General features: G+C 39.8%; 1 protein-coding gene across 3 annotated transcripts in view; it reads right to left on the reverse strand.

The window, feature by feature from the left end:
* tulp3 (TUB like protein 3) overlaps nucleotides 1-19,970 on the reverse strand; it is a 27,270-nt gene extending 7,300 nt beyond the window's left edge. Inside the window, exons 1-6 of one of the 3 annotated variants that reach the window (XM_060887332.1) lie at nucleotides 19,619-19,965; nucleotides 9,248-9,289; nucleotides 7,187-7,238; nucleotides 6,848-7,042; nucleotides 4,097-4,259; nucleotides 1,305-1,493 (exon numbers count right to left, since the gene is read on the reverse strand). In XM_060887332.1, coding sequence (XP_060743315.1) covers nucleotides 1,305-1,493; nucleotides 4,097-4,211 — 304 coding nt within the window. In that variant the 5' untranslated portion in view covers nucleotides 4,212-4,259; nucleotides 6,848-7,042; nucleotides 7,187-7,238; nucleotides 9,248-9,289; nucleotides 19,619-19,965. Of the gene's footprint in view, nucleotides 1-1,304; nucleotides 1,494-4,096; nucleotides 4,260-6,847; nucleotides 7,043-7,186; nucleotides 7,239-9,247; nucleotides 9,290-19,618 lie in introns of all 3 variants that reach the window. The other 2 variants (XM_060887331.1, XM_060887330.1) reach the window with 2 other exon arrangements.
* Between the last annotated feature and the right edge of the window lie 5,070 nt (nucleotides 19,971-25,040).

Raw genomic sequence — 25,040 nt, forward strand, 5'->3', positions numbered from 1 at the left:
GGGTTCCACTCTTCATCTGATTTAGTTCTTAGGCAGTGAAATTGAAATTTTGAGCTAATGTGAAAGCTGGAATCGACCAGCTATATGGATTAGCAGTTATTCCTTGTGATTATTTGCATGTGCAATAAATTCCTTGTTCGGTTAGTGGGAAGTGTACAGAAAATCACTGTGAAAAATGGGATGTGTTATAGAGGAAAAGGCAATACATACTGTAAATAAGATTCTGCCTGCATGAATTGTTACAGCAAATTTAGACCTTAAAGTGCATCTTAACAGGTGAAAATGTGGTGAAAAAAGGGTTTCAAGTGCAATAAATACAATTCAATACATATAACATGGTAAGTTTACATTTAATATTTTTCGATTTTGTCACTATTTAGAAACGAAAAATAATAGAATTGATCCAACAAAGCATGTGTAAACGTTATACTTAGCCTTTGGTCATGCATTTGAGCATGCAGTCACCATTCCTGTATTACGATGGCTAAATTTCTCACAAAACCTTAATCATCAGACCTTTAATAAAAGTCTTTAATGTATAGTCTTAAGTAATAGGAAACTCAGATCCAGCCTGAAAGTAGTGGTTCAGTTTCCTTTTCATATTTATTTTATTTGTTATTGTCTATAAGGTATGATGATTTTGACTGGTTTAGCCACCCTCTCTCATTTTCTACCACTTATCCGAACTACCTCGGGTCACGGGGCGCCATTGGGCATTAAGGCAGGATACACCCTGGACGGAGTGCCAACCCAACGCAGGGCACACACACTCTCATTCACTCACACACTACGGACAATTTTCCAGAGATGCCAATCAACCTACCATGCATGTCCTTAGACCGGAGGAGGAAACCCGGAGTACCCGGAGGAAACCCCCGAGGCACGGGGAGAACATGCAAACTCCACACACACAAGGCGGAGGCGGGAATCGAACCCCAACCCTGGAGGTGTGAGGCGAACGTGCTAACCACTAAGCCACCGTGCCCCCCGGTTTAGCCACTCTTTCGTGTAAATTAAGTCTAAACTGTCAAGTGACAGAGAAGAGAGAATCACAGTTTAGTCACTGAAAGGAAACCGAATTTTGAGATCATGTTAGAGACCTCCGGAGGAAAAGAAAGTTCAAATATTTTGTGTATAAATTTTTATTTTGTTTATGGATCAATGTCCTCAAGGGAGAGTTTGACAAATGACACAGAGCAGAACTTCCAGGCTTTCTCGGTACACTCTTAACTAAACACTGGAGAACAGACAGTACAAGGCTCATATTTAGAAGTGTGTGCTTTGGCTCCTGCTTCTGTACTCACCCCGTCTTTGTAGCAGCGTGTGTATGTCCGTTTTGGGTTCCAGCAATGTTTCAGTGTCTCCATCTCTCTCAGGCTCTTCAGATAGAGGAGGAGAGTGATTCTGTGCTGAGCTGACTGACTGCACTTGGATCTTTGTGCCCAGATCAGAAGCCTCTGAAGCCAAAAAAGCTGCAGGTCCATCAATACCTGCTGAAGGACAAGAGAATTTTAAACAGCATTACTTTTCTGTTTAGCGGGTGCTAAAACATCCTGCAATACAATACTGCTTTAAACACAGGTATGATGGATATAAAAAGTCTACACACACCTGTGCAAATGGTTTTTTTTTTGTGACGGAAAAGCTGAAATTCCAGCTGTTGATTTAGTTTCCACACTCAATCAAGAAACAATTCTGACACGATTTATCTTGAGTTTGAGTATACATATTTTTTCCCCTGTAAATTTAAAATGGCTTTATCTCAATGAAAGGTTATTCATTCATCTTCTACCGCTTATCCAAACTACTTCTGGTCACGGGGAGCCTGTGCCTATCTCAGGCGTCATTGGGCATCAAGGCAGGATACACCCTGGACGGAGTGCCAACCCATCGCAGGGCACACACACACACTCTCATTCACTCACGCAATCACACACTAGGGACAATTTTCCAGAGATGCCAATCAACCTACCATGCATGTCTTTGGACCGGGGGAGGAAACCGGAGTACCCGGAGGAAACCCCCGAGGCACGGGGAGAACATGCAAACTCCACACACACACAAGGTGGAGGTGGGAATCGAACCCCGACCCTGGAGGTGTGAGGCAAACGTGCTAACCACTAAGCCACCGTGCTCCCCTCAATGAAAGGTTAGATTTAACATATTTTTACTGTGAGACTAAATTAAGTATAAAGACATTCTTACATCTCTGATTAAAAACCTGACCTCGATCCAAGCCAGCTGTCCAACTATAGACCAATATCAAACCTCCTCTTTATCTCCAAGATCCTAGAAAAGCTTGTAGCTCAGCAGTTATGCTCATACCTACATAGGAATAATATCCATGAAATGTATCAGTCAGGATTTAGGCCTCATCATAGCACAGAGACGGTGCTGGTTAAGGTTGTAAACAACCTGCTACTCGCCTCTGATCAGGGTTGTGTCTCTTTGCTGGTGTTGCTTGATATTAGTGCAGCTTTTGATATCACTGGCCATGCTATTCTACTTGATAGGCTAGAAAATGTTGGTGTTAAACAGACAGCCCTCTTCAGGATCAGGTTTTATTTGACGGATCGACTTTTCTCCCTATATATGCTACCCGTTGGTGCAATTATTTGTAAACATGGTATTGGCTTCCACTGTTATGCTGATGACACCAACCTATATGTTTCAACTAAGTAAGATTTCACCAGTTTAATAAGATTGAAGATTGTGTGAAGGACATTAGAAAGTGGATGCTTACTAACTTCCTCCTGCTTTACTCAAGCAGCCAGAGGTAAACTTTCTGATTACAGAGTAACTCTGGATGGTTTTTCTATTACATCATGTGCAGCAGTAAAAGACCTTGGTGTGATTATTGATACCGGTCTCTCATTTGAAGCTCACAAGAATAAAAAATTAATAAAATATTGCTAAGAAATATGATGTCATTACATGAGACAGAAACACTAGCTCATGCATTTGTTACCTCTAGGTTGGATTATTGTAATGCTTTACTGTCTGGATGTTTCAGTAGGAGCATAAACAAGCTCCAGTTAGTCCAGAACGCAGCAGCTAGATTCCTAACTAGAACCAGAAGATATGAACAGATCACTTCATCTTATCCTCACCCCATTGCATTGGCTCCCAGTCAAGTTTCTCACTCACTCTCACTCATTTTCTACCGCTTATCCGAACTATCTCGGGTCATGGGGAGCCTGTGCCTATCTCAGGCGTCATCAGGCATCAAGGCAGGAGACACCCTGGACGGAGTGCCAACCCATCGCAGGGCACACACACACTCTCATTCACTCATGCAATCACACACTACGGACAATTTTCCAGAGATACCAATCAACCTACCATGCATGTCTTTGGACCGGGGGAGGAACCCGGAGTACCCGGAGGAAACCCCCGAGACACGGGGAGAACATGCAAACTCCACACACACAAGGCGGAGGCGGGAATCAAACCCCCAACCCTGGAGGTGTGAGGCGAACGTGCTAACCACTAAGCCACCGTCCCCCCGTCAAGTTTCTCATTGATTAAAAAATACTATTACTAACCTATAAAGCACTTAATGTTCTCATGCCACAGTATCTTTTATCTTTTGTTTTTTTATGATCAGGTATTTGGTAGTACCTCAAGTGCAAAAGGCAACAGCAGGGGGCAGAGCATTTTCTCACAGAGCCCCACGGTTATGGAACAGACTTCCAATTAGTTTTCAGGACTCAGACACAGTCTCAGTGTTTAAGTCCAGGCTAAAAACACATTTGTTTAGTCTAGATTTTTATGAATAGCTTTTCTTAAGTAAAGGAGCAGATCTAGATGGTTTATGGGCATAGCGTGTTTGGTGAACTGTGGTGTCTGGATGCTTCCGGCTTACAACCCTCGCAAGTCGCTCATGTTTGCAGACTGTGGTGAGACGCTTTACATCCCAGGAAGCCCCCATGTCTGTGTCACCTTCTGGCTCTAGCCTCTTAGTTATGCTGTCGTAATTAGTCTTACCAGAATCCATGTCTGCACTACAAATTTACATAGTCCATCACCTGATTACAATCTTACCTATCCATTTTCTCCTCTCTCTCTCTCTTTCTCTCTCTAAATAATTCCTTACCATCAAAGATGACATCGTTTGTGATACTGAGTCTAGAATCGACAAGTAGAGCCTGTTCCTCGCTGCGGCGTGGGCGAGAGCGGCGTGGCCGAGCTTCTGGGTTCGGCTGCACCATCAGTGGCTCCTGGCGCTTTCGCCTCTGCTTCTGCTCTAGCAGTACTCTCTACACATCAGAAGAAACAGAAATATTATACACAAAATAATCGATTACAAACAAGCAACCTCAAAAATGTGACAGCAAATACTTCCTGTAGTCGCATCCTGTAGCAATTAATAAATGTATACTGGGCTCGTTGTGTTGGCTGCCAGAAATCTCCTCACTAGTGGTGTAAAGCAAATCACTAAGCTTCATCACAACTTCACCACCACTTTCAGTAGAAGAACAGCCATTTAAGCACAAGCCAAATCCAGCAAGCTTTATCAATGAGATCATATGATGTGGATCATCAGCAGATCCTTTCTTCCTCCACACTTTGGCCTTGCCATCTCTTCGGTAGAGATTAACCCTGGTTCCAGAGGTTTTTCTAACTCTTTTCTGTGTTTCTTTGTGAATTCCGATCCGTCCTTCTGATTTTTACTGCATCTTGTGGTATGGCCTCAATATGTCTGCTCTCAATGTCTTCTTCAGACGGTGGATATGATACCTTCACTAACTTAATATCACTAACTTATTTATTTATTTTTACACACAATGTTTCTGCCATCACGTGCCGCTGCCTCCCTGTCCCATTGTATGGTTGTTATTACATCAGTGATAACGTTTTACTTTTTTTTTTTTTTTTTTTTTAAACATTCCAGATCCTATGCTGTTAATTTAATAACTGTATAGAAGGAAATATCACTTGTGCACTGATAGCAAAAAAACAAGGCAGAACAGATGTTGCACTTCCCTTCAGTGCAGAGTTAAAAGGAAGCACATGTTCCTATAGTAACAGGATCTAGAAGCTGAGCAAAGAAACCTCTGTCTTTAAATTCCCTTTCTTTCTCTCTCACTTGACCAAGTGCTTTTTCATGTTCTTGTGACGATGTTTTTGCCACAGACTATAAACAGAACAATATGTTCCAAACACCAGAAGTCTATGCCCTCGTTTATGTTCTTTTTTTTCCCCCTCACAACACTTGCTTTATTACCAAAGCTGGGACTAGAAAATACATTCGGTATTCTAGTGAATAAATATCGCTGCCTTCACCTTTATAGATATTTTAAAGTAAAGAATGGTTCCTCAAAAAGAAAAGATGAAATGACCACAATGGCTAAAAGTATGTGGCCAACTAACCATCAAACCCACTTGTGTGCTTCTTTTGCTCCAAAAAAAGTTTTGCTCCAAAATTATCGAGGAGTTTTGACTTGTTTGACACCTTTAGGAGTCATTGTTTGATTCCATATGTGCTACTTCTACTACGGTGTTCGAGTCTTTATTATTATTCTAAAATAGCAGAAAAAAGTAACATGGAAAAATAAAGAAGGAAATCCTTTCTATATGCAGGTGTATCCATGTCAAATTCACACCAGGACGCTAAGAAAATTCACTTGAATTTATTCTCAAACAATACATAAGATGCATCAATTTTGAGAACAAGACTGTTGCTGTTAGATTTGTGGTTGATTTGACTTTAGGGCAGATTCCCTGCAACCAGCAACAGAGACATGAGACTTGCTCACAAAATCTGTACATAAAGACAAAAGGTCAGGATTAATAGAACTCCTATATGTATAATAGAGCTTTAGGTGCTGCTCTATTCATATTCCCAGGAGTGGGTTAAATAAATTGTTATATTTATATACGTGGTTACATATAGGAATAAATGGTTTTACCAGTAGAAAGCTGCTTAGCCTTCTGGTGGTCCATCAGTAGGATCTCGGGCTCTCATTGCCATGGCATGGGCTTGATTCCCGGCCAAGGTGCTAATCTAGCCAGTGAAGAGTTAAATCTCAGTGCCGGTCCCAAGCCAGGATAAAAACGGGAGGGTTGTGTCAGGAAGGGCATCTGGCATAAAAACTGTGCCAAATCTAATATGCGGACCATGTGATCCGCTGTGGCGACCCAGAACAGGGAGCAGCCGAAAGAAGAACAAACAAACCAGTAGAAAGCTGTTACAGCAATACTAGCTACGGCCCCATACGGTGTTACCATTATGGATCTAAAAATATCAAATAATCTGATAAAAATTCCAGATGACTGACTTGGCTATGGTCACAATAGGCCAGGATGTGGCGCTGAAAAGGATGCAGCAAACACCAATATTACCAGTATACATTAACTTACAAGCACAAACAAACACACACTGACCTGCACATTCACTTTGCACTTATCTCCCTCCTACACAATGCAATCATCTAGTTAAACATTTAAGGAAAAAAAAGACCTATAGGGCTGAAAACCTTTAAAAGCACACATGCTAACTAATATTCGGCCATTTTTGTCTGCTCAGGCTGCTCAGGTACTTGTTCAGACTCTTGTCATTTCAAGACTGGACTACTGCTACCAGCACCGCTCGACTGTTCCCACCATCTCTTAGGGTAAGAATTAGGTATGCAGCAAGACTCTTTTCAGTTCTGGCACTGAGGTGTTGGAATGAATTTCCCCTAGATGTCTGAACATCCTACCTACCTCTTCCTGAAACACTTGAACTAGCACCTTTTTTCCTTATTTGTTGTATGTTTTACAAAAAAAGTAAAAATTAACAGAGTTGATGGTATCCTAAAGTCTGTAGCCTAGTGAACCAGTGTATTAATCAATAGAGACTTACACATGCCCCTGAGCTCCATGTGAGGTGTGTCCTTTATAGAGCCCTGACTCAACACCTTTGGGATGAATTGGAACAGTGACTCATCTGGATCCCCAGACCTCCTCACACATACATCAGTGCCTGATCTCAATAATGCTCTTGTAGCTGAATGATCACTAATCCCCTCAGCTATGCTCCAACATCTTGTAGAAAAACCTTCCCAGAAAAGAAGAGCTACAGGTTGTTATTTCTCCACATATCTTACACGATTAGTGGAAAATGTCTGGAGAACTGTGAATTAATTTTTTTTTAGGCAAGGAGGAGGAACATACAGTGACCATTGAATCCATACTTTCTCACCTGTTTCTCCAGCTTCTGCTGTCTCAAGCTATTGCCGTCATCATTCAGGGAACTGCGGAAAAAAAAAAAAAAAAAACCATTCCTTATGCTTCAGTTAAATCATGATGACAAGCATTCTTTGATGTACAGCCTTAATACTGGACCAAAAGTAGAACACAAACACTGATATCTCTGCATTCATTAAAATTTCAGAGCAGTTGGGTTTCAGACAACTTGCTGGATCAGTAACAAAAAGACTCTGCGGTCCTTAAGGTTCAGTTCAAGAGTACCTCTGAGATTTGGTTCAAATATTGTTGGGTTTAAACCTAAAACAATAGTCGTAAATATAGTCTTAACCCAAGGTCTGGTGATCTTGTGTGTTTATTACGATATATTTCAATACAAAGTTTCAAATTGTGGTGTTGGAAAAATACCCTGTGGCGATATGAGGAATAAACCTTGAGAGGAACCGGATTCAAAAGGGAACTCATCCTCACCCTGGTGATCCTGTATAGTGGGATTATAAATAAAAACCTTTGTGTTCACCATATAGTCAAGTGCAATTGTGGAATCAGGAGCTTTTGAGCAACTTACAAGGATAAGCATCAGTATACTGTCTGAATTCATTATAGTTTTAACATTAAATTCCTTCCGTCATGTTTAATGATGAAGACCCGAGCGCAAAACAGACCGTGGGAACAGCGGTGTAGATCCACCCGCGTGGTCTCCAGGTGTTTTATTTGGGCTTGAGGTCTGGATCCACATTGCAGCTTTTATTATCGAAAATAGGTTGAAGAATGGCTTCATTGACAACTTTAGCCTCTACTTCAGAGGATAATGTAGTTTGCACTTCCTACAAGCTCATTCTTTGACTCTTCTTCCGGTCCTAAATACTGCAATGACACTGTAACGGCCATTTGGTTCTATTAGGGCTTTGTATGGAGGAATAAGGGGTTTTTTACGTAATCACACCATCCCACAAATGAATCATGGGGTAGCAGCATCATTCTGGGAAGGTGTTTTTCTGGAAAAGGAATTGGTGTACTTCAAAAAAAAAAAATAATAATAATAATAATGATAATAATAATAATAAAACATAATAAAAAAAGAAAGAGATGACATCAAGAGGAATGAGGATTAACTACAAATCCGATGCAAAATCTGAAAATATGGGCATGAAAAATCCAAACTGTTCGCCTTCCAATTGTTAAGTCGTCCAGCTGGACGCTGAAGGTGTAAAAATGGCTTAAAGAAATCGAAAAACCTTTAGCACTGTGTACCTGCTCCTTTATATCTAAATACTGCTGTATAATGATTTATAATCCCACTGTCTGATATCAGGTCTTTTTTAAACTCTTACACAAGGTTCCTTTCACATGTACATTACATCAGTAATACTGATAACGTTGTATGGAATTGAACTTGAAAACCTTAAAGAATGCATCACAATATTTGTTATGTAACATCAGTTATTACAGCAAAGACAAGCATGTTAGACTGGACTTCTTAGTTCCAGTGAAGGTAAACTGGGATGCTCCAGTACAGAAGTTATCCTATACAACTATACAACCCTGTCCCTTCTAGTTTGGGGGAAGAACCATATATTGATGTCCACATGTGTTTAAACATGTTACAGGATAAATGAAAAGTGTTAAGAAGATTTAAAGCTATTACACCAGAGACGATGTCTTTAGAAGCAAATATTTCCATTTCCAAAAAGAAATGTATTTTCCAAACCTAAATCTAATCTTTTGCTGCACGTTACAGGATCTGATATCCATCCTTTATTCCTGGTATCAGCCTGAAACAGACACTAGGTAAAGGTGTCGTGTGTAATTGTTATTTTAAAAAAATAGAATATATCAGTATATGAAGTGTTAATTCCTTATTTGGTCTATTATTATTATTATTATTATTATTATTATTATTATTATTATTATTATTATTGGAAAGCATGATTATTAGTTAAAAATAATTTGAGAGGAGAATTAGTTTTTTTACTCATTGTGATGCTCCTACACAATTTCACACTGAAACTTCTACCTGGATGCATGATAATGTGTGTGTGTGTCTGTGGCTCACCTGGCAGTGGCGGAGGAGGTAAAGCTGCTCGAGCTGGAGGGTCTTTGTTCCCAAGGTCATGGCGGACAGACATGAAAGGGACAAACACAACAGATGAAGTTAGTGAGGACGTTGTGAGGCTTCGTCCGTTGTTCGCTCACTAGAGCTGCAGAACAATGTTCATCTCCTGTACCTTTCTGCTTTTTGTGCCGAGCCTAACATTCTGCCTGGATTCTCCTCTAAAACAACGGTGCTGTGTGTAGACTTAAGGCTTCGCTGTATGAATGTTTCATGGTGTGTGTGTGTGACACAGAGGACACACGACTCGTTGTTGTGACACCTACTTGGTAGCCATGGATACCTATGGCCTAAAAAAATAGAGAGGAAAAAAAAAAGTCTGGAGCTGCCCTAAGCCTCGAGCCGTACACCTGCTGGGAAACTGAACAATACACAGAAGGGACAGTTTGATGTGAGCACATCCTCGACCTAATTACACTCACATCCACACGCAGAACAAAGCTAACTCTCCTCCATTTAGCATGGGCAAGAAGCAGAACAATACTATCTCATCCGGATGCTGCATTTTTAGCCCGGACGTCGACAATAGTGTGAGAAAAAGACCAATGAATAGGTGTGTAATGGTGAACGACGGTGAAGACGGGCTCACGCTGCATGTGACTCATTACAACTCATTACTTTTAACTCAACAGCATGATAATGTAATGACATAATAAGATAGAATTACAATACACAGACTACGCATATGTACAATGCAGGGTCAGGGTGGAAAATTAAAATAAAATCACAATATACACATGCCATGATTTATAAGTTTGGTTTTATTACTATATATATATATATATATATATATATATAAAAAATTGTCCAGAACTCAAGTGAAAGAGAGAAACTTTGAAATATTGCCATGAATGCCAGAGTTTCTTAGTATTTGGTTCATCATCTTTAACCTCTGAGCTGCCTGAACTTCACTAAACAAATCACACCCGTATTCCGGAGAAGAGATTAGACACGAGGGAAAAACCTAGAAACGTTCACGTCTTTAAACTTGAATATTATTCCGTTTACAGTCAAGATTTTGAAAATCCTTTCATTTATTTTCGAATTTGAAATAAAACAAATGTAAAATTTCTAATCGAGTCTCAGTTTTTAAAAAAATAAATAAATAAAAAAGATCTACATTTTACAATTTCTTTTGCAAACTTTTTCTTTTTCAGAAATTTGTTTGTTTCTGCTATTTTTTAGGTCAAGTTTATGACATTAATCACGATTAGTTCCAAAGCAGCTCAACAACCGTTTAGCTAGAGAAACATTTCCGGAAGCATTAAAAGAGGCTAGAGAACTAGACAACTTTGTAGCACAGGATGTGCACGTGTACCTGTATGACCAGCGGCTGTAGACTGCCCGAGAGGACGTTTTCACTGGATCCATGGCACGCGTGAGTGAGCTTGAGAGAGAGTACAGTACTCAGGCGACTGAGATCAGACAGCCTTACCTGCTCTCCCTGCTTCATCATCCTCCCCCTCCCCTGAGCCCTGGCGATCACTATGGCAACAACACCTGTCAATCATCCTTTGGACACCCGGGAACACCATAAAACTAACTTTACTATAAAAAAAAAAATGATCATGAGAATCTACATGCGTCTGATAAAATCCAATAAAAAAATTCAATATCTTTGGCAGTTTCTAGATTTCTAACACATCTCCATAAACATATTAACGCCTCCTGCACTGAAATATTTTGGTGAGTATTTCACCAAAGCGCCGTTTGTTGTTCATCATCGTCATCATCATCAGCGTCTAATAGCACTAATTTCACTCGTGTTCTTTTACAGAGTGCGCAGAGGAGAGATGGTTTCCAAACAAAGAAACCACCAGCGGGAGCATCGCATCGTTGCCAGGAGACGCACACACACCTTTGGGCACGGCTTTCTGCGTACAAGTGTGTACATCGCTCGCTTTTCTGTGTCGGGTAGACACCTTTGGGTGTAATTAGTAAAAATCAGCTGAGCAAAACAAGACCAGAATGGAAAAAAGTTCCAGTAGAAATCCCAAAAGAGTACATGTCACACACACTCTCACACACTCTCACACACTCTCACACACTCTCACACACTCTCACACACTCTCACACACTCTCACACACTCTCACACACTCTCACACACTCTCACACACTCTCACACACTCTCACACACTCTCTCACACTCTCTCACACTCTCTCACACACACTCACACACACTCACACACACTCACACACACTCACACACACTCACACACACTCACACACACTCACACACACTCACACACACTCACACACACTCACACACACTCACACACACTCACACACACTCACACACACTCACACACACACACTCACACCTGTTCATCAGTAAATCAATAAAAAAGCAAAGTAATCCACAGCAACAGAGAAAAGATTCTTTGTATTGTGTCTAAAGGTTAACACCATACTTACTCACACACGCGCGTGCACACTCACATTCACTCACTCACGCGCGCACGCACTCTCTCACGCGCGCATGCACTCTCTCACGCGCGCATGCACTCTCTCACGCGCGCACGCACTCTCTCTGTCTCACGCGCGCACGCACTCTCTGTCTCACGCGCGCACTCTCACTCACGCACGCACTCTCACTCACTCACGCACGCACTCTCTCACGCGCGCACGCACTCTCTCTCAATCACTCACGCACTCTCTCACTCAAGCACGCACTCTCTCTCACTCAAGCACGCACTCTCTCTCGCTCAAGCACGCACTCTCTCTCGCTCACGCACGCTCTCTCTCTCGCTCACGCACGCTCTCTCTCTCTCACTCACGCACGCTCTCTCTCTCTCACTCACGCACGCTCTCTCTCTCTCACTCACGCACGCTCTCTCTCTCTCACTCACGCACGCTCTCTCTCTCTCACTCACGCACGCTCTCTCTCTCACGCACGCTCTCTCTCTCACTCACGCACGCACTCTCTCTCACTCACGCACGCTCTCTCTCTCACTCACGCACGCTCTCTCTCTCACTCACGCACGCTCTCTCTCTCACTCACGCACGCTCTCTCTCTCACTCACGCACGCTCTCTCTCTCTCACTCACGCACGCTCTCTCTCTCACTCACGCACGCTCTCTCTCTCACTCACGCACGCTCTCTCTCTCACTCACGCACGCTCTCTCTCTCACTCACGCACGCTCTCTCTCTCACTCACGCACGCTCTCTCTCTCACTCACGCACGCTCTCTCTCTCACTCACGCACGCTCTCTCTCTCACTCACGCACGCTCTCTCTCTCACTCACGCACGCTCTCTCTCTCACTCACGCACGCTCTCTCTCTCACTCACGCACGCTCTCTCTCTCTCACTCACGCTCTCTCTCTCTCACTCACGCACACTCTCTCTCTCACTCACGCACACAAATACACTTACAGGGAGCCTCTAATCCTGTGTTCAAGGACTTTTTGGAATCCATCAAAAGCACATCTGTTGCCACTGACTACAACATGATGAGTGTATCACACACACCAACACGTAGAAAATACGCTCATCCATAATTTGATTCTAGCTCTGCTTCTACAAACAGCACCAGGTTTATGAGGTCACTTACAGAATCCTCACAAAACCTCCATCTTGCTTTAAAATGAATACTTTCTACAGGATTCTATGCAATGTTCTATTGGGTTAAATCTGTTTCATTTGTTTTAAATGAGATTAGTCAGTACCAAAGGCAAAATCGGAACTATTTTAACTTAATACTTTACGCCCCAATGAATGTGTTAGGAGAAAGCGTAAAATAAATGTGTAATTAACAGGAATTCACCAGCAAATTAGTCTAGTCCATCAACATACAGGAGGCCATAGAATAATTTACAATACGGTACAATTCAAGAGAGAAAATCCACTCTTATATAATGCTGACAAAATGGCAGAACATGGAAAAGAAATGTCACAAGACCCGAGAAAGGAACTAATTTCTTTGCACAAAAAAAGCTTGAATCCTGTTAAAAAAGCTTGAATCCTGTCTCAAAAATAATTACAAAATTTAAAAAGGACGGAAGTCCTGGCTGTCCACGCAAGTTACCACCTTGTCAAGAGCGTTTTGTGATGAGAAAGGTTAAAGAAAATTGCCATGCAAGTTCAGCACAGTTGGCTAAATCATTAGAAATCCAAACTGGGGTGAGTATTTCGCGTGACACCATACGGCGTACACTGCAGAGGAGTGGCATGCATGGCTGTTGTCCACAAAGCACAAAAAAGCCCATCTAGAATTTGCCAGGGCTCATGTTGACTAAGGGGAAGACTTCTGGGACTATAATTTGGAGTTGTGAGACAAAGATTCATGTTTTTGGCTCTGATGGGTTCCAAACTGTACGGTGTCACAAGGGTGAGAAATACAATGACAAATGCATGGTACCAACACTAAAGAATGGATGTGGCAGTGTTTTTTGTGGGGTTGCATTTCATAGATGGCATCATGAATTCACAGCCATACTGTGAAATACTGAAAGAGAAGATGCTACCATTACTCCATGCCCTAGGTCATTGGGCACTCTTTCAACATGATAATGACCCAAAAACATACATCCAAGATCACTGGTTCATTTCTGAGGAGGAACAGAGCAAAAGTGATGCAGTGGCCAAGCATGTCACCAGACCTCAACCCAATAGCCACTTGTGGAGCGTTCTGAAAAGACAAGCGTCATTCTCCATCCAAGACCTGAAAGAGTCCATACTTCAAGAATGGAAAACGGTAGATGTAGGTCATCAACTTGTTCATTCAATGTCTAGAAGAAATGGTGCTGTTCTTAAAAATTCAAGGAGCCCATACAAAATATTAGATTCAGTTATATTTGTTGTAGGGTGTCATCATTTTTGCAACACCTCATTTGAATTAAATGTATTATTTTTCTTATTCTAAAGGTGTTAGGTGACACCACTCTTATGTTAATAAAAATGAAATGGTTAATAAAACCGTTTTTGTAAAAATGCAGCAAATTGCTTTCATATTCAGTTATAATTTGATAAAAATCTTAATTTTCCAAAGGAGGTGTACTCATTTACGCTGAGCATTGTACACTTATAATTGTATCCTAGTCACATGGAACAGAGCAAAGCAACTGACAATTAAACTATAATTATGACATTGTTCAGAAACCGAACATTGTGCAGCTTTAAATGACTGAAGCTTAAATATTTGGGGCCTCCTATTTTTTCGGTGGCTTATCGTTTGGCTGCTTATCACACATTCCCGAGTCCTAACCTTCTGGATGGAGTGTTATTAAGGTGTATAAGGTGTCATTATATAAGAAGACGCTATTTCCTACCATACATACTACGCTTAAGCAGGCTCGTGACATCAAAATGAGGTTGTAAATCATGGGACCTAAAAGGAACGTCATCTTCAACTTTTGGCTTTTCCTTTAGGGTTCACCACAGAAATCATCTATCCTCGGCAACCAATTAACTTCATATCCTCTTTTAACACACCCATATATCTCCTCTTTGGCCTTCTTCTTGACCTCTTACCTGGCAGCTCCATCTCCAACATCCTTCTACCAATATAACCATCTCAATCTATCCTCTCTGACCTCGTCCCCAAAACAGCCACCCTGAGCTGTCCCTCTGATGTGCTCGTTTCTAATCCTGTCCATCCTCGTCACTCCTAAAGAGAACATCAACATCCTCATCTCTGCTACCTCCATCTCTGCCTCATGTCTTTTCCTCACTGCTACAGTCTCTAACCCATACAGCACAGCTGGTCTCACTACTGCAGGGTTCCCACTCTTTTTCAGAGATCATTTTCCAGGACTTTTCCAGGACATTTCAAATTTAGCAAAAAAGACAAGGATCACAGATTCACGGCCTAAAGTAATATTTTCTTCTCTCCATAAGTCTTAAAAACAACGTACACTTTATGGCTATTACTTAACTATACTTTTAAAGTCATTTTGTCATGTGAATGAAATTTCAACATTTATAAAATAAAAAGACTGCACATATTAATACCCTTTCCTTTCTCAGGCCAATGCCGTCATGCATGCTTTAGTTTGCTGTGCATTCCCCTTGCACATGATATTCAGATTAACAAGGTTCCTAGCACCTGAAACCGCCAGCGTCATCCGTCACAGCGAGATTAAACAGCATAACAAAAAACCCGTCAAAACTCAGCATCCCTGAACAGAGCACTTTCTGTTACTAATTGTTTCGACCAGTTGTAAACTGTTCTTTAAATGATCAAGAACATTTAAAAATAGAGATGCTCCGATCAGTATTTTTGGGGCCGATCACCGATCACCAAGATCATGATCTGCCGATTGCCGATCACTGCCGATCACAGAATGGCAGAGGAATGGGAATCTTTTATCTATAATCTAGCAGAGCACCATTTTTAGAAATGAAATTAACTCTAAATTAACTGTATTGAGAAAAAAACTGTAGAAATAGGCTACAGTCAAGATGAACCACCAAGTGTTTATTTTAGAAAATGAGAACTTAAAGCTACTGTAGGCCATCTTTCCCAAATAAGGCAGAGTAACTTAAAATTATTCCAAACAAAGAGGGGTCAGGCAGACCAACACACATCAGATCAGCTTAATAGGATGTCGCCTCTTAATACACTGATTACATTTTATAATTGCAAGCAAAATGTAAAAATTGTTACACCAAAACTGGCTACTGCCACAAAGGACAAAACTATGGCAAGCGTTTTTTTCTGTTATTATTATGAACGTCTGATGTAGTTGAGGAACCAACTACATCAGATCCAAAAAATAAAATAATGAAAGCTACTGTAAGCCAATGCCATCCTTTCTAAATAACAAGGCAGAGAAACAAGGAGGCCAAGCAGATAGTTACCAACCAGATGAACTTAGGATGGTATGAGGTTACACAGGCCCAGGCTACTTGTAAAATGTAAATAAAATTTTTAATATATTAAAATTAAACAATTGGCCACAAAATGTTTCAGACCAAAACATGTTGGGCCTCGGCCTACTAATACAGAGTACAAAATCCTTCATGTCTCAATCATAAAAGACATCACTCACACTCACATCACTACTAGTTTAAATGCATCACTCACAGTCGGCTGGTTGAGGGATGGGGATGTTGTTGGCTTCGGCTGGTTTAGTTTCTCATACTCGGCATATTCAGTTGTATGGCGTGTTCTAAGATGCCTAATCATGTTAGTGGTATTAAAATGCCGTTGCTTGCTTCCACCTCGAGGGATTTCATCACGACATACATTGCAAACTGCTAACTTTACGTCTTTATCGGACACTTTGAAAAACTTCCAGACGGGAGAACTCATGTTGCCACTGGTAAGCGCCGCTCTGCTGTTGCTGCCGTGCATGCACGTGTGAAAAAGTCGCGCGAGTAATTTACGTCACGTGATCGGCTTTTTTGATCAGCGCTTTTGGGGTTCACCGATCTAGCTATTTTTAGTCAATATCGGCCGATCATGATCGGTGGCCAATCAATCGGAGCATCACTATTTAAAAATAATCATTTTCCAGGACAACAAGATTTTTTCCAGGACAATTTATGTTTTCTTTCATTTTCCATGTGTTTTCCAGGACTGGAACATTGGTCATAAATTTTCCAGGATTTCCAGGTTTTCCAGGACGCGTGGGAACCCTGCTACTGTCTTGTACACCTTTCCTTTGATTCTTGCTGACCCTCTTCTGTCACACAACACTCCTGACACTTTTCTCCACCCACGCCAACATGCCTGCACTCACCTCTTCAACTCATTTCCACACACCCCACGCACTGGACAGTTGACCCGAAATACAAGGACCCCATGTACATACACACAGACAGTGTTCAAGTCAAACAGGGATCAGTACAGTGAAAAAGTATCTTTATCTTGAACAGTTCTTCAGATTAGTGCCTCATTTGGTATAGAGTCCTGAAGCCTGATGTACAGCTGCACCGAGTCCGAAGCTGCTAGAACTGCAACGTGAGTAAAACTGGAGGATGAAGACAATAAGACAATAAACAGCAGCCATTTTTTTTGACACATGCAGCTGCACTTCCTTGAACATGAAGCACTCTTGGAGTCAAAGGTGAATGTGAAGGAGGTTTAGTAAGACATGAGAAGCACCTGTCCATCTGGATTTACTGTTCTGCGTTACTCTGTGCCATGATTTTTGTCCAGAATTTTACACATAAATGGTTGGATGGCTGAATCTGTCTAACTGTTTAAGAGAGAGACATCCATTTCTATCCAAATTCTCACCACCTCTAACTTACCTTCCAGACCCAGGTCACTGATATGGAATTCACAGATTTCTCCAGCTTAAGAAAGCATTCAGAAAATGTCAGACAAATCTAAATCGCAATAACAAATGCTGCCGAACGGTCCAAAGCACGACTTCAGTTTGTCTTGCATTGCATCTCCCAGCAGAAGGTGATTTACAGAAACTCAGATGTTAAAGATAAATATGAGGAACAAGAGGTTCAAGTTTCTAACGATGTACTCAGTAGTTATTCTAAAAACTTTAGGTCGCTGGTTATGAGAAGTGGAAGCTCAGTGGTTAAGGTGTGTTAAGGGGTCAATCCGAGGGCCAATAAGCTGCCATTCCCGGGCTCCTGAGCAAGGACCTTAACCCTCAAATGCTCAGCTGTATAAATAAGATAAATGTAAGTCGCTCTGGTTGATGGTGTCTTCCAAACAACTTAAAAGTACACCTGCTTGTTTATGCAGTTACCTATTCAGCCAATCACGTGGCAGCAGCCCAGTGTATAACTTCATGCAGATGCAGCTCAAGAGCTTCAGATCATTTTCACATCAAACGTCATATGGTTGTTGGTGCCAGATGAGCTGGTTTAAGTATTTCAAAAGCTTAAAATTTCTCTAGAATTTATACAGAATGGTCAGGGGGAAAAATCAAATAAACCTGCATGCAGAGGATCAACAGGATAAAACACCTTGATTATGAGACAGCTGACAGGAAGAATATAGTAACTCGAATAATCATTCTGTACCACCGAGGTGTGCAGAAAAGCAACTCAGACCTACACAACACACGAAACCTTGAGGCAGCTGAACTACAGCAGATCACATCAGGTTCCACTCAACCCTAATGTAGTGCGACTTATATTTTTATCCCATTTTATACAACTGAGCAATTGAGGGTTAAGGGCCTTGTTCAGTGGCCCCAGTGCCAGCTTGGTGGACCTGGGGTTTGGACTCATGGCCTTCTGATCAGTAGTCGAACGATTTAGCAACATAGCCACATTACATATTTTAAATTTTACAAAATAAAGAAAATAGATTTTATATATTTACCTCATGCATCATTTTATTTAAACAAATCATTTATCCTGTTTTATCGATTGTTAATTGTTGTTATGGATGCAGAACAAATTTAGTATAACTTTATTATCTTAATTTCTGTACTAACTTTCTCAATAAAAATACAAAATAAATATGTATGTATGTGTCAGACTCCACTGATCAACTGTTCAAAAATATTGTTTTATATTATATATATATATATATATATATATATATATATATATATATATATATATATAGAACAGTATATATATATATTACATATATATATATACACACACACACGATGTTTTTTGCTGTTGTTCACAAAATCATTGGAAGAATTTCTTAATTGCTGTTCATTTTATTATTTTTTTACTCTTTCTAGACACAGGCAATCTATTTCAATAGTACTTATTTAATTTATATTTATACACTTATATTTATTTAAAATTCGTAATTTTATTTTAATAATAAATAAAAAAAAAGTCTATAGAAGCTGGACATGTTTATCAATAATGTACAGATGACAGGTAAGGTCTGAGAGTTTTTTGTTTGTTTTTTTTTTAGAATTTTATTTATTTTTAATTTTTAATGCAATGTTTGTGAAGCTCAGTTTAAAAACAGTTTATCATCCCTAGAAACGGTAAATAAGGGGGAAAAAATCTCATTCACCGCAGCTAGCTAGCTGGTTTTCAGTCTGGAAGCTAATCAGACAGCTAACTGTTCGCAGGAAATAAATTAATGTTATAGATGTGGTTTATTATTGAACAGTTACTCACGAGGTGTCCTGTTTACACCTGAAGGAAAATAGGCACACAGTAGCTCATATGTGCCACACATATAAAAAGTCGTGTAACAGCTTTTTAGCGTTTTAACCGACACAAAAAACATCCTCAATCTGTTTCTGGCTATTTGTCGTTACTGTGAGCACAGAAGGCTAACGCTAGGCATCAGGAGAGAGGAAAAAAGTTACGAAATAAACAACTCAGCTTTACGAGTTACATTTCAGACTGAAATCAAATCGTTCATTTTTCTCCTCAAAGTGTTAAAATCATATGTTGATATAAAAAATGAATGAGGTTTTACCTGATATAGTAACTCATGTTTATCTGTGGTTGCTATGGATCCCCACAGCTGTTGCCTCTCCCTCCTTAGGGCCAATATAACTGTTCTCGGCCACAGCGCACATGCCTACAACTCTTCGTCCCATTGGTTCATTCCATTGGAGTTTGGATGTAAAAGTCAGGATAATTGGTTGCAGGGAAAATGTTGCCAGATCACCGAAAGCCCTCATACTTGCATTGTAATGTCAAAAGGAAGTAAGGTAAAGCGCATTTATATATTCAAATTTCTATGAATATACAAACCCGGTGCAGTTAAATTCTTGAATTTGATTAGTCAGATTAAAATTTTGCATAATACGTATAACAGCAGTAGCTGCAGCGGTTAAATGACCGATAATATCAATGTGTATGTGTAACAATATGTTACTGTTTCTATAGTAACGGCTCGTGCGCATTGACTTATGTAGCATTTCACATAATGTGAAACTAATAACAAATCGATTTTTGACGAGTTACTTACTTTATTTATTTATTTGTTTGTTTGTTTGTTTGTTTTTGTTTGTTTATTTATTTATTTATTAGTTTGTTTATTTATTAGTTTATTTATTTATTTATTTATTCGTTCATTCATTGTTAGGGGATATTTGTGTCCAGGGCTTTGTAAGGTTTTCCAGAAGAGAGGTGAATATGCCTGGTAAAAAGAGAGAGAGAGAGAGAGAGAGAGAGAGGGAGAGAGAGAGAGAGAGAGAGAGAGAGAGAGAGAGAGAGGGAGAGAGAGAGAGAGAGAGAGAGAGAGAGAGAGAGAGAGAGAAATGAAGTAATAACTGTTGAATCATAACCAGAACTGTTGACCTTTGACTCATGTTCAGTCTGCAACATGATCTTAGCCATAATACTTACACTGTGTAATTTGCCCTTTATTAATAAATAAAACATTTTGATTGTCTGCAAATCAACGTGCAATGTGGAAATAAGTGAAATAACATAAGGCTTGATCTAAGTAAAATAACACACTCCAGATGTCAGCTCTGAAGCACATGATCATACCAAGCCCAACGTGACCTGCTTCAGAACAGCATATAATGCTGATTTTTGACTTTGACCAGTTTCACAATGCTAAACACTACCTCCTCAAACATCAAGCTGTGTGAAGTTTGCACAAAAATGCCCCCTTGAGTACAATCCAAAAAAATGCACTGCCAATGAAAATACTGTATAACCAGATTGTGGTCAGATCAAAGAGACCAAAATCAAACTTTGGACAGAATCGGGGACTGTGTAAAATACACAAAATACATACATATGCTGTATCTCCATCACTGAGAATCTGAAGGCTTCGGCTCGGCGGAGTTGGTGTTGAATCTATAAGGAACTCAGATGAGGAGCTTCTGGTTACACGACTCCAACCTACTGTACATGACTGTAGAAAGGACATTATTTATATTCACACTCTCCAGTGTTTATAATCATTTATATTCAAACTTTCTGGTGTCACCCAAATGAAGATGGGTTCCTCTCAAAGTTTCTTCCTCATAACGTTTCAGGGAGTTTTTCCTTGCCACTGCAGTGTCAATGTCACCTCAGGCTTGTTCATTGGGGATAAATGCATATACTCACTCACTCACTCATTTTCTACCGCTTATCCGAACTACCTCGGGTCACGGGGAGCCTGTGCCTATCTCAGGAGTCATCGGGCATCAAGGCAGGATACACCCTGGACGGAGTGCCAACCCATCACAGGGCACACACACACACACACACTCTCATTCACTCACGCAATCACTCACTCACTCACTCATCTTCTACCGCTTATCCGAACTACCTCGGGTCATGGGGAGCCTGTGCCTATCTCAGGAGTCATCGGGCATCAAGGCAGGATACACCCTGGACGGAGTGCCAACCCATCACAGGGCACACACACACACACACTCTCATTCACTCACGCAATCACACTACGGACAATTTTCCAGAGATGTCAATCAACCTACCATGCATGTCTTTGGACTGGGGGAGGAAACCGGAGTACCCGGAGGAAACCCCCGAGGCGCGGGGAGAACATGCAAACTCCATAAATGCATATAAATCTACATAAAATATTATGTTCATAATTATGTCTATTGTTATATCACCGTACAAATAAAATTGAATTGAATTGAATTATGTACAAGAACAATAACCCACTGTAAACAATTGTGGATCACTGATGCTTTATAAGACTAAGAGATTAAAATGATCTGCATCAAAAACCGACACGTCTTGTGAAACGATTCTCTCCAGAAGAGTTTTCATCAAATAATATTTCAAATAGTGCCAATAATGTTCTGTAAAAAAAAAAAACACACACTAATAAGAAAATTTAGTTAGACCAGACCTAGCCCTATATATTGCATAATGCACACTGCACTTTAGCTTCTAATTTTATTACATTAATGTTTGCTTATTTATGATGAAGATTATTCGTTTAGAGTTCGAGGAGACTGTAAGATAAATCCAGGTGATTGTACATTTAATTAAAGCACATTGTATGTTCATAGATTTTACTGAATTACTAAAAAGGTTTATGTTACTTAACTTGTGTTCAGTCCTCAGGCATGACTATCTCATTACATAGCATGTGTATTTGCTCTCAAGCTGAAATGTCGCCTTAAATGTGCTGTTTATAGATATGACAGGAATGAACAGATGCAGAAAAGATCATTTCTTCCATCTCCAGCAGGGAGCAGGATCGAGCACTTTGCCCTGAGCAGCAACGTACTGTAAATATGAAATACCTGAACAAGTCCATGTGAAACCCAGTATGTAATAATATAGACATTTCAACCAAAATACAACGCAGCAATGATTAAACCTAATGAAGATACTAACTAACTACATGACCGAAATTGTAAAATTTCTTCAGTCACATCACTGTGATTCATTTTAAACAATTATTGCCGTCTCTACTCAATGCTTTCTCAATTGAAATCCAAATCATTTCTAAATAAAAAAAATAAATAAATAAAAAAATTGGTCACTTGAAATGGACAGTTGAGAGTATTTTAAATATTACAACACATAAATAAAAAATATACATAAATTCTTTATCATTTTAGTGTGAAATGCATTATGTAACATCATCAGTTTAACAAAATTATAATTCTGCGTATGATTTAGAGTTAAATCTGAAACACGTGAGGAAGAGGTTATAACCTCCTTAATGGAGGTTATGGATTGATTTACTCACTCACTCACTCACACTCATTTTCTACCGCTTATCCGAACTACCTCGGGTCACGGGGAGCCTGTGCTCTCAGGCGATGATCTCAGGCGTCATCGGGCATCAAGGCAGAATACACCCTGGACGGAGTGCCAACCCATCTCAGGGCACACACTGGATTGATTTATAAATATTTAATTTAGTAATACAAGTCTTAATTAAACAGTTACCCTGATTATTATCCTGAGTCATATGATTTTGTATACAGTAAAATAACACGGTGGCTAATTTTAGGGAACGGCAATGGTTTTGGGATGGAATGTTTTTTACCTGGTCAGGGTGAGTATATTGACAATGAAATGCCTGCTTTGTGACAAGATCTATTATTAAAAGTGATATACAAATAAAAATGTAATGAATATTTGCATTAAAATAGGGCTATGAAGTGATCATATATTTTATTTAAAAATTTTTTTCAAATGATCATATTTAGGAGATGTTGTGATAAGCATCTGATCGGATAAATGAAGCAACATTTATTAGAATTCAATTCAATTTCAATTCAGTTTTATTTATAAAGCACATTTAAATCCGCCTGAGCTGGGCAAAGTGCTGTACATCGAGATAAAAGAAAAGGAAAAAAGAAAGACCAAAAATATAAAAGAACACGTACAAATTACCAACAATTAAAAGCAAAGGAAAAAACGTGTGTTTTTAACATGGATTTAAATTCAGCAAACGTAGAAGCAGTTCTGACTGGTGGTGGCAAGCTATTCCACAGCTTAGGGCCCGCTACTGCAAAAGCTCGGTCTCCCCTGAGTTGCAGACGGGATCGTGGTACCAGCAAAAGATGACCATTTTGGGATCTAAGTTATCTCGATGGATTGTACAGAACAATCAAATAAGATAAATATTTCTGAGCTAGATTATTGAGAGCTTTGTAGACGAATAGCAGAATCTTGTATTCAATACGGTATCGGACAGGCAGCCAGTGCAAAGAACGTAAGATTGGTGTAATATGGTCACATTTGCGGCTACCTGTGAGTAGACGGGCTGCCACATTTTGGACCATTTGAAGACGAGAGATGGAAGAGAGAGGTAACCCAGAGTACAAAGAATTACAGTAGTCAAGTCCAGTTGAGATAAAAGCGTGGATAACTGTTTCAAAACTTTTCCTGCTTAAGAAAGTTTTGGCTTGAGCTAACCTGCGAATATGAAAGAAGCTGGTACTAACTAAAGTGTTGATTTGTTTGTCTAATTTAAGGCCATTATCAAGGTGAAATCCTAAATCTTTAACATCAGAAGTAAGATAAGGAGTAAGAGTACCAAGGTTAATAGAAACTTCATCTAGGTGCTCTTTTGGTCCAAATTGAATGATTTGGGTTTTGTCATTGTTAAGTATCATAAAATTGTTTGTAAGCCATAATTTGAGTTCTTGCAGGCAATTTATTAGAATATTCTGGCCAAAATCTTGCAAAGTCTTGCCTTTTGCAAAGAAGAAGAGCAACATCTTTACAATGATTGGTTATTCTTTGTATTAACAACCTTAAAGGAAAATATGGAGTATTCCAAGATCCAAACATTAGTACAAAACAGTCCCAACATTCCCAATTCGAACAGATTTCACAGTCAAAAAGAATAGGCACTTTGAGGGGTAATAAAGTGCTCTGGGTAGAATATAACAAGAGGTAATGCCCTATCATAATGAAGTAAGCAAACACACTCCAGGGTTTTTTAAAGAAATGGTTAAAAACCTACAATGTTTTCTTAAGGCATGCTGTTGTAGGAAACTAATCAGTGACGGCTTGATGGTGTTAAATACTTCCAATAACAGGATCTCAAAATGATTTATTGCTCTTGATGCCACAGAAATTTGACATTTATTTTATAAAATTTTGAATGGATTTCTAAACAGCTTTTTATCAGTTTAGAGTTCCATTGTTAGCACTTACATTATTGAAGCTATAAACAGTTCTCTCTTGACAACAATTAAAAATGCAAATCAGAAAAATGCTACTGGAAAAGTGAAAATTGCTTGGTAGCTGTAGATTTTGACGACGTCCAAACAAATATAAATCTGTGATTTGAATTCCAGCCAGCAGGACCGTCAAAGCTGCTTTTCCAAAAAGTTAATCAACACCATCTGACCAGAAAGACTTTTGATTTCAACAGGGCTCTGGATTAAGAATGTGTAGGAAATTTTCTGTCGAATGTTATTTCCGTCAAATAATGACCTCTAATATAAGAA

Source organism: Tachysurus vachellii, chromosome 14, assembly GCF_030014155.1.
Source record: "Tachysurus vachellii isolate PV-2020 chromosome 14, HZAU_Pvac_v1, whole genome shotgun sequence".
Taxonomy (NCBI): Eukaryota; Metazoa; Chordata; class Actinopteri; order Siluriformes; family Bagridae; genus Tachysurus; species Tachysurus vachellii.